Below are 10,252 nucleotides of genomic sequence, written 5' to 3' on the forward strand. Positions count from 1 at the left end.
TTTTTTTTTTTTTTTTTGAGACAGAGTCTCATTTTATCACCCCTGGTAGAGGGCCATGGCATCACAATTCACAGAAATCTCACACTCCTGGCCTCAAGCGAGTCTCTTGTCTCAGCCTCCCCAGTAGCTGGGACTATAGGTGCCTACCACAACACCTGGCTACTTTTAGAGGTGGGGTCTTGCTCTAGCTCAGGTTGGTCTCAAACTCCTGAGCTCAGGTGATTGACCTGCCTCGGCCTCCCAGAGTGCTGCGATTACAGGAATGAATAGATACACTTTATTTATTTATTTATTTTTGAGACAGAGTCTCACTATGTTGCCCTCAGTAGAGTGCTATGGCATCACAGCTCACGGTAACCCAAAACTCTTGGGCTTAAGCGATTCTCTTGCAGCAGCCTCCCGAGTAGCTGGGACTACAGGTGCCTACCTCAACGCCTGGCTATTTTTTGTTGCAGTTGTCGTTGTTTAGCTGGTCTAGGCCGGGTTTGAACCTGCCACCCTAGGTGTATGCGGCTAGTACCATAACCACTGCACTACGGGTGCCAAGCCACATAGATATACTTTAAAGTAGCTGATTAATACTGGTATTGATCTAAGCTACACAGCCAGACTTCAGGGAGTGTGAAAGGTATCATGCCAGAGTGGTCTGACAGTTGTCTCCCAGCCCCTTCAAAGAATGCTAATGATGGAACAAAAGCATCACCTACCCAGAAGGTCCCAACTTTTCTTTGGACTCCACAAATTCTTGTCCCATCTTCATTTTCTCCCACTCCTCCTTACGGGTCTTGATTTTACGTGGGTTTACATTCCCTCGATTTGGATTATCTTTCTTTTCTTTCTATAATAAAAAGGAACAGAAAAATGTTTGTAAAACGTTTTCCAAAGTTCACTGAAATTCTACCCATCTTCACAGATGTAAATCCAAGAGATGATGTGCCTAGACAACATAAGATAACTACAGAACTTATACAATTACCAGGTTTGAAGGGTCCTAGAGGCCATCTAATCCAAACTGGTCCCTGGACAAACATTTGCTCAATCCCAAACTCAAACACCTCTAGTGAGGGAAATCTATAACATCTTTGGGTAACTCAGTCTTGTTTTTTCTTTTTGTTTTCCCCCTTTGAGTTCAGGTTCAGGGAACATTCATGTTTTTGAACAGTTATAATTGTTAGAAAGTTAGTAAGTAGCTATTTGCTAATTGCTCTGCCACAAAAGGCGGTGAAAAAAGATGAGAAATAATGACAGCTGCAAATATCCGAGACAGATATAAGGAAACAGTTAATAAAATAAATAAAACAAAACAGAAACCAAGGAAGAATTTTTCAGCCTGTGCAGGTGCAATAGCCCCCGGCACTCTCGTGGGCTCCTGGCAGCCATGCTAATGGGATTGTGAGGTTGCAACTGGTGGGTCTCACACATACCACTAGGAGAATCTCCAAAAACTATGCATATCCCCCCACCAGACAGTGTTAAACTGTTCCTGTTGTGAATCAGGTACTACAGAACCTTGTGCTGATCTCTAAGAAATGAGCTGCAAAACTGGCGGGGAAGATACTAGCCTAGCTTGAGTATCCAGCAGAGTCAGGTGCAAATTGCAAGAGGAATAAATGGTGAATAGAAAAGTCAATTTCTAAAACTCAGCCTGAATATACTCAATTGTTAATAGTGCCGGGGGGAACAAACACATTTTTGGTGTGATTTATACTTTCATCTTGCTTGTGCTTGGTGTGGACACATTTTTTTAAGAGTTTCACCTGGCATCCAAGCAAGCAGCCACTCGAAATGATTACTTCACATAAGACTGGCTTCCTTTTTATCCCCCCTCCACAACCGTGCCTACTGATGTGTAGAACAGAGGCCCCTTTCCCCTCACCCTATGCTTTCTCTTCTCTTTCATGATATCCTTGGTGTCCTGCAGCATCTTCTCCTTCCAAAGATCAAAGAAGTATGAAGGGTTTGTGTAGAATTTGAGTGCTTCTTTTCCATCGTCCCTGGGATAGAAATGAAGACAAGTAGCTGTCAGTAGACAGATGAGCTCCCAACCAAATCCAATATTCCAAACACCTACCAGTTAACAGTTTTTACACCAAGGAATCAAGAAGTCATTTGAATCGATTGCATATTTCCTCTCACAGACCAGCATTTCAATGCCCCTGAATGGCACCTCTCTACTAATCTGGCTTTTTAAGAACCTTAGCCTTACTTTCAATTCCTAGTAGAGTAATTTCCATGGTTAGGGCAACAACAGGCTATAGCAGCAGGGATCCTCATTATTTCTTTCTTTTTTAAATTTTTTTATGATCCTGATTATTTCTAATGATCTGCAGGACCACAAACATCTCCCTGAACATATCCGGATATCCTGGCATATCAGAGGAGATTTCTGCCACTGGTTCCCCTTTTCCTACCAACACACCCCAGGACTCTCTAGGAAGAAATTAATAGCTGTCTACCCACCTGAAACTTGTGTACACATGTGTACATTTAATATATATGTGTACATGTGTACAGCTGTTATTCCTCTGCACACGGAAATAACCACAGTACTCTACCTTCTAGCTCCCTACTAGCGTAGCTCAGTGTCCACCCCCCCACCACAAGGTGGCTCCAGTGAGAACAGAAAGTCATCTGTTTTAGACCACAAGGTTTGATCACTCTCTCTTAGTGGCTGTGACAGTAGTACAGAGAAAGTTACTGAAGGTCTACATAAGGGCTATCTGCCAAATTCAATGATCCTGGTTGGAATCCTGCACTTCGGCGTGGCTAAGCCCCTCTGACTATACTGAAAGCACATGTTTAGAACGAACATTTATTTTCACATTATTCTGAACTAAAACAAATTGAAAAAGTGATTCTATTCCCTGTCTTCCAATCCTATCACAACGCACAGAAAGCAGTTCCAAATTAAACATTAATGATTTCTATGTAAAATCTTGTTCTGAAAAACAACCACCACTTGTTTCTCTTAGGCCGAGTCTAGATAATTGAGAGGAGATGCTAATTCTGGTGTTGTACATTAAAAAGGAAAATACCATTAACTGAAGAATAAAATTCTCTTAATATCATTTGTTTATCCTATTTTATCACACTCCTATAATAGTTATCAGGTATGTGACTCCTTTCTGCACTTGATCTTAGCCAAAAGGCGGAGAAGAGATGTGACTCCTTTCTGCCCCACAATTCCTCTGCCCAAACTCAACTAGACTCAATAATGGAGGTCATGGAGTCAAATCTCTGTCTTGCTATGCTGGCCAGCCTCTTTGTTTTTTGTTTTTGTTTTTGAGACAGAGCCTCAAGCTGTCCCCCTGGGTAGAGTGCTGTGGCATCACAGCTCACAGCAACCTCCAACTCCTGGGCTCAAGCTATTCTCCTGCCTCTGCCTCCCAAGTAGCTAGGATTACAGGTGCCCACCACAATGTCCCGCTATTTTTTGGTTGCAGCCATCATTGTTGTTTGGCAGGCCCAGACAGGACTGGAACCCGCTAGCTCGGTTGTATGTGGCTGACGCCTTAGCCGCTTGAGCCATAGGCGCCACGCCTGGCCAGCCTCTTTGAAAGCTAAGGGGCAAACATAATTTCACATAGTAATAACAAAGGACAGATGTCATGCACACTCTCTATATCTGTGTGAGAAGCTACCAAGCTCCTATTCAAGCTCTCTGAAACAGGCCGATGTCCTTGAATTTCATAGGGGGGCACATACACATACTCTCTCTCTACCTTGCAGTGTACCCATGTCTGATAGAAGACAACTGCCTTCAGCTATCTATAATTACTTTTTACCTGTTCCAAAGATATTTATGGATGTAAACAAGATAAATATTCACTTTTTACCCCTGTTCAGTATATTTTTTTTACAGGATGACATTACCAAACCATAGGCAGGGACAGGCTTTAAGTTGTCTATAAGGCTACCTTCTTTTTCAAGTCCAGCTGCAGCAAGGTAGGTCATTTCAGAAGGAAATGCGGAAAGGATGTTCAAAACAAAGTGAATCACACTCATTTGGAAGAATTCCAATTATTCCTTAAGCTCTGGAAAGACCCCTCTGGGCTCAAAGCAGCCAGTCCATGAGGCTGGCCCCACTAACACGCCCAAACATCTGGTAATCTAGTGGTTTCCAAGTTAAGTGGGAGCCTTGCTAGAATGTTGCCCCTGGGATCTATGTTGTAGGACCGCCTTGTAACACAGTCCTTTTGGTTCTATAATAACTAAATTCCTTGGATGGGATCCAAGATGGACTTGGCTTATACCAAATTAAACTCTGTAGCATACAATGTTACAGCCAACTTTCAACATATATTCATTACCAATTTTAGAAACCAAACAATAAATGACAACTGTTAATAGGGTAAACTGTAGCTTTTGCCACAAACAACTTTGGAGTAGGTAGTAAGCTTTTGATACAAACCTATGATGTAAACAATTCTTCAGATATAAAGGCAATCTAGTGTTGTTAACTATAGACCCAAAAGGGAAGAGTTAGCCAGCCATTACCTGTAAGGAGTAAGATTGTTGAGAGGGGGAGGATTATCACAGGTATTGTATGTTTCTAAGACAGGCACTGGGAGAGAATTTCTGTCAAAAAGCTTCTGGTCTTGAACGGTGGAGCTTCTGAAGGCTTTCCGGGTGTTGATTCCTTGTAGTGACACTGAGAGAAGATGGAAGGTGTTAGAAAATGGACGACACGCTATTGGAGCAAATACTGAGTCACACTAGTCAGAGAGGCCTCAGCTGCTGCATTTCTTGGCTGCGGCTATCTGCAGCCAGGTTTTTTTTCCTCCCCCTCTGGGGAAGCCCCACAAGGCTGTCAGCAGCCCAGCCATTTCATGACTGAACAAAATGAGGCAACACAAAGGTTTACTATGTGGCCAGATCTTGCAGGCCTCTCCCTAGGAGGAATGAATCTTCCAAGTACTTTTATGGTAGCAAAATACGACTGAAGGAGGGGAAACCTGAGAATGAGGGAATTGGGGGAATGGGAGCAAGGAAGTGTATGAGGGTGTGGTAGAGCTAAAAAGGTTTCTTTACAACACCCGGGCTTATGTCAATTTAAAGCAGAATTCCATAGGTCTCTGCAATTTCTCCCCTAACTTTTTACTTTTCACTCAGGGGAAAAAATTCTAAGAAACTGTTGAGTGGAGCCTGCAAATGCTGAGCTCAGCTTTCTTACCTTCTTCTTCCTTGGGATCCAACTGAGTGACTTTAACTTGTAGTCGGTCAACCCTCTCAGCAAGGGAGCTTACCCGAAAAGCAAAGGTTCTTGCCTGAGTAAAGAGCTCTCCAAAAATGTCCTCTGCATATTTACCTGGAAATAACAAAGAAACCAAATCAATAGTACATAGAAGTAACATAAATGGCCAGAAAACCTATCCACTAAATATATTCCCCAACCCAAAAACATACCCACCCACCCACATACCCTAAGATGACCTGAACTATATGTAGGTACTTGCTCTTGGAGATAGAGACATCCCTGCCATAGCTAGGACAGTCTGCGTATGTTCTGTAACTCAAAGAGCTTTCTTGGGTTCATGAACCTCAAAATAAGCTGAACAAACCGAAAGGTGTCTAGCTTCAGCAAGAGCAAGACCCTGTCTCTTAAAAAAAAGCTGAGAGTTGAGGTGAGCTCCTGTAGTCCCAGCTACATAGGAGGCTGAGGCAAGAGGATCACCTGAGCCTATGAGTTTGAGGTCTCTGCGAGCTATGATGCCACAGCACACTACCCAGTATGACAGAATGAGACACTGTCTTAAAAAAACAAAAAGGTATAACGCAAAAAAATAATCCTGGAAGAGCATAAAGTAATGTCTATACATTTGCCTATATACCTTAGCCACTTGCTGTTTTGTAAAAGCATATAAAATTGTGCTGGAGTTAAAAGGACCTTCTAGGTATCTACAATTAACATGAAAAATAAGAAACTAATCTTTGATGGAGCCTCAAAAGTACACTGAACAACCATGATGATCTGTAGTATCTTTGGAAGGGCCTTGAACTTACTGGCAACCCACAGCAGACACACACAAACTTCTTCTGAGGGTAAAAAGGTTAATTTATGTTTTATAACCTATAACTTTCAAAATCTTTGCACTAGATTACAATCCTTTTAGGAAAGATCTACATTTTAGTAAACAAATGAAAAGCTGAAACTTTCAAGCTTTCTCTAAAAAAACAACATACCAGCGGTTTCTTTCCACAATGTCTTGTTTTTTAGAAAAAGAAAAGTTCTGTACTTTCAACCCTGGAACGCAAGGAGAATTTGCAACCAAAGAAACATAACAGCAATTTGACACTACCTCCATATTGTCATTCCAAGCCACAAGGCACATTCTTACTAGGAATGAAAAGTGGTGCATGTGAATAAATACACCATCTGAGTTTCCTACTTGGAAGGTGAAGGCAGGTATAAGAGACAGTATCTAACTAAAAGATAATTTTTAAAAGAATTATTTAAAGTAGGCTCTAATTCTTAGCTTCAAAACTACATTTATGCTTAGTCCATATCTGAAGGGGAAAAAATTAGTCTGAAAGACCAAAACTGCACCTTTAGGGGAAACTGCAGCTCACCTTCCCAGTATAACCTGGAGAGTAAGAAGACCAATCAACTGTGTACTTTGAATTGCTGGTAAATTTAAGTCAATAAGTAGTTTCTAATCAAGGAAGGAGCAAGGCCTTGCATACTGAATGGTTTTGTGATCTAAACAACTAAGGGAAGCTCTTGAGCTCAAAGGATTCAACTCAGCTAATGAGCTGCATTTCTAATCTATAGTTCGGGGATCCTATTCGATCCTTGTCCACAACATGACTAAGTGCCTCCAAAACCTTACAGTATCATGTTCATCTAGGTAAAAGAAAATTGTGTTTGGAAGGCTAAAGCAGAGAAATATGCAACATTATATGTGGAAAATAAACCAAGCTTAAAAGGATCTGTTAACTATCTATTGTTCAAGTGAAAAAGAAAATTCCAGATTAACTTATCCTTGGGTAACCAAGAGAATACGCAGGATTTCTTGTTCCTTAGTAAATGAGGCAGTGACAGTGGCAGTAATGGTAACAATGAGATGCATCTTTATTTATTTATTTATTGAAACAAAATCTTTATTTATTTATTTATTGAAACAGAATCTCACCCTGTCACTCTGGGTAGAGTATTGTGGCATCATCATAACTCACAGCAACTTCAAACTCTTGGGCTCCAGCAATCCTCCAGCCACAGCCTCCCCAGTGGTAACTGGGACTACAGATGCCTGCCACAACATTTGGCTAATTTTTCTATTTTTGGTAGAGATGGGGTCTAGCTCTTGCTCAGGCTAGCCTTGAACCCCTGAGCTCACACAATCCACCCACATCAACCTCCCAGAATGCTAGGATTACAGGCATAAGCCACCACATCCCACCAAGACCTCTATTTTAAAGAGGAAGCCAGATGGTGTGAAGACTTCCGCAGGTCACATCAACTCAGGCCACAGGCAGATCTAGAGCGACACAGAAGGAGCAGCTGACCTCAAATTAGAAAATTGAGATTTAAGTCTCAGCTCTTTCTATTTATACCTGTGGACTCTGCAGCCAGTCACAGCTTCTCAGCCTAGTTTCCTCATCCGTAAAATGGGGATAACTATATCTACCTTACCAAGTCACCATAAGGATTAAATGAGCTAAAAATATAAATTGTTACTATGAGATTCTTATATTGCTCAACATTAGATGACTTTTAAGAGTGTGAATATCTAAATACTCTTAAGTTTTAAACTTAGAGGAAAATTTTAAATATAATTACAGTTATCTGGTAGTCCCTATTCTTCAGGTGCTAAAATTACTCCAACCTCTGAAACAGAAGTGTGATAGATACTTAAATAGGAGAAAACCAAAGCACCTTGTTTAAGAGTTAACTTTCACTCATTCAATTACCAAGACAGACCCAATATCCATCAGGACATTCACAACAGATACCAAATTTTGCAAATTATTCTACAATCAGTCTTCCTTAGCTGAACTCTTCAAATGAAATGTTATGTGGAAGCAGAACAGGTAAAACTGAAAATTTTTTAAAATGTGAAGCTGCTCTTGTTCAATCTGAGTGGGAGTCTTGGAGCTCCCCAAAGGCATGCCCACACCCACTGCAGTCAGTTAGAAACCCAATATCACAGTATGATTTCCTAATGACTCAGGTGGGGGTTCCATTCTCCTAGGTGGCCATAATACTGATCAAAAGTGCTGGCTGGCTGGTTGTGCCTGTATTTCCTAAGGTATGGCAACCTAATATGCAAAATGCCAATCTCACTATGGGAAAGTAAGAATTCTGGATGTGCTGCCACAAAGCAATCCATGACAGTAGAATTTTCAGTTTTTTATGCTTTTTTTTTTTTTGAGACAGAGCCTCAAGCTATCCCCCTGGGTAGAGTGCCGTGGCATTACAGCTCACAGCAACCTCCAACTCCTGGGCTCCAGCGAGTCTCCTGCCTCCGCCTCCCAAGTAGCTGGGACCACAGGTGCCCGCCACAACGCCCGGCTATTTTTTGGTTGTTGCCATCATTGTTGTTTGGCGGGTCTGGGCTGGGGATTCGAACCCGCCACCTTAGGTGTACGTGGCTGGTGCCTTAGCCGGTTGAGCTATAGGCGCCGAGCCCAGTTTTTTATGCTTTATCCATTCCCTAATCAGATTTCCACTAGTAAGCTGAGCAGTTCTGCCTAGAGTACAACATACATGAAGCCAAAGTATGAGCCTAAAGCACATATAAGCCCTTCCCTGTGCCCCCCTATACTAGATGAAACCCTTGTCATCTTTCAATACCTGGTTCAAATGTAAACTCTTCTATAAAGCCTTCCTTGACCTTCTCTATCCCTATTTGTGCCCCTATTCCCTACAGAAAGGGTTCTTCCCTCCCAGACTCTTTGCACTAGCTGCACAGAATAGTGGAAAATGTACAGTAATGAATCATTCAGCAAACATTAATTGAACTTCTACTGGGTGACAGGTACTATACAAGGTGGATATTGGGACTCCAGAACAAATAATACATGATTTCTGCCCTCAAAGAGTTTTCAATTTAATAAAAGAGACATGGCTTGGTGCCTGTGGCTCAAGCGGCTAAGGTGCCAGCCACATTTAACCTGAGCTGGTAGGTTCGAATCCAGCCCGGGCCCACCAAAAAAACAATGATGACTGCAACCAAAAAATAGCCAGGCATTGTGGTGGGTGCCAGCTACTTGGGAGGAAGAGGCAGAAGAATTGCTTAAGCCCAGGAGTTGGAGGTTGCTGTGAGCTGTGATGCCACAGCACTCTACCCAGGGTGATAGCTTGAGGCTCTCTCCAAAATAAAAAATAATAAAAAATAAAAGAGACATTAAGTAATGTGCAATATAACGTGACCAGTAATAATGCAATACAGGCATACATTGGGAGTTAGGGGAGCATTTAGCCCAATCTGGAGGAGGAGATCCTGAGCTGGGCCTTGAGAGATCAGCTATAGGCAGCTGGGCAGTCAGGATGGACAAAAGACCTTCACATGGAAATATGAAAGAGCATTGTCTATCTCAGGAGAAGACTAGTAGTTGATCTAGTTCTATCTTCCTTTCCTTTTTCCCTTTTCCATTTTAAAAGAATCTTTTTAAAAGACTGTAAAACAGGAGAAGACAGATTGCAGAAAATGAGGCTGGAAAGGAAGGCAGTCTCAAGAGCTAGGCCAAGGAACTTAGACAATTCCACAGTGAAGAATGGGGGAGATAAATAGTTACAATTTAAACTCTTACTATAAAAATACAAGATTTAATTTTCCTTTTTCTTTTTTTTTTCCTTTTTTAATGTTGCCCTTGGTAGAGTGCTATAGCATCACAGCTCACAGCAACCTCCAACTCTTGGGTTTAAGTGATTCTCTTGCTTCAGCCTCCCAAGTAGCTGGGACTACAAGTGCCCACCACAATGGCTGGCTACTTTTTGTTGCTGTTGTCATTGTTGTTTAGCTGGTACTGGCTGGGTTCAAACCTGCCAGCCTATGTGTATGTGGCCCGTGCCCTACCCACTGAGTACGGGCACCACAAAATTTAATTTTCAAACCCCCCAAATTTATAATTACAAAGTAAAACATGAGATCTGTATTTTAGGCAGATCACTCTTGGAGGGGTATAGGGAATAGACCTAAGGGGGTTGGCTCAAGCAAGGAGCCCAGGGGAAGCTTTGGCAAAATATAGTTCAGGTGTTAAGTTTAAGTTTTTTAGTGGCGGCGCCTGCCCATCGCTCAGTGGGTAGGGC

The 10,252-nt window shown here is 41.9% G+C and overlaps 1 protein-coding gene across 2 annotated transcripts in view; it reads right to left on the reverse strand.

Moving 5' to 3' along the window:
• WASF2 (WAS protein family member 2) overlaps positions 1 to 10,252 on the reverse strand; it is a 76,811-nt gene that overhangs the window by 9,656 nt on the left and 56,903 nt on the right. For both annotated transcript variants that reach the window (XM_012811429.2, XM_023519093.1), the window contains exons 3-6: positions 5,174 to 5,308; positions 4,498 to 4,651; positions 1,877 to 1,994; positions 708 to 838 (exon numbers count right to left, since the gene is read on the reverse strand). In XM_012811429.2, the coding sequence (XP_012666883.1) occupies positions 708 to 838; positions 1,877 to 1,994; positions 4,498 to 4,651; positions 5,174 to 5,308 (538 nt within the window). The remainder of the gene's footprint in view (positions 1 to 707; positions 839 to 1,876; positions 1,995 to 4,497; positions 4,652 to 5,173; positions 5,309 to 10,252) is intronic.

Source organism: Otolemur garnettii, unplaced genomic scaffold (genome assembly GCF_000181295.1).
Source record: "Otolemur garnettii isolate 467f Iridium unplaced genomic scaffold, OtoGar3 scaffold00156, whole genome shotgun sequence".
Lineage (NCBI taxonomy): Eukaryota > Metazoa > Chordata > Mammalia > Primates > Galagidae > Otolemur > Otolemur garnettii.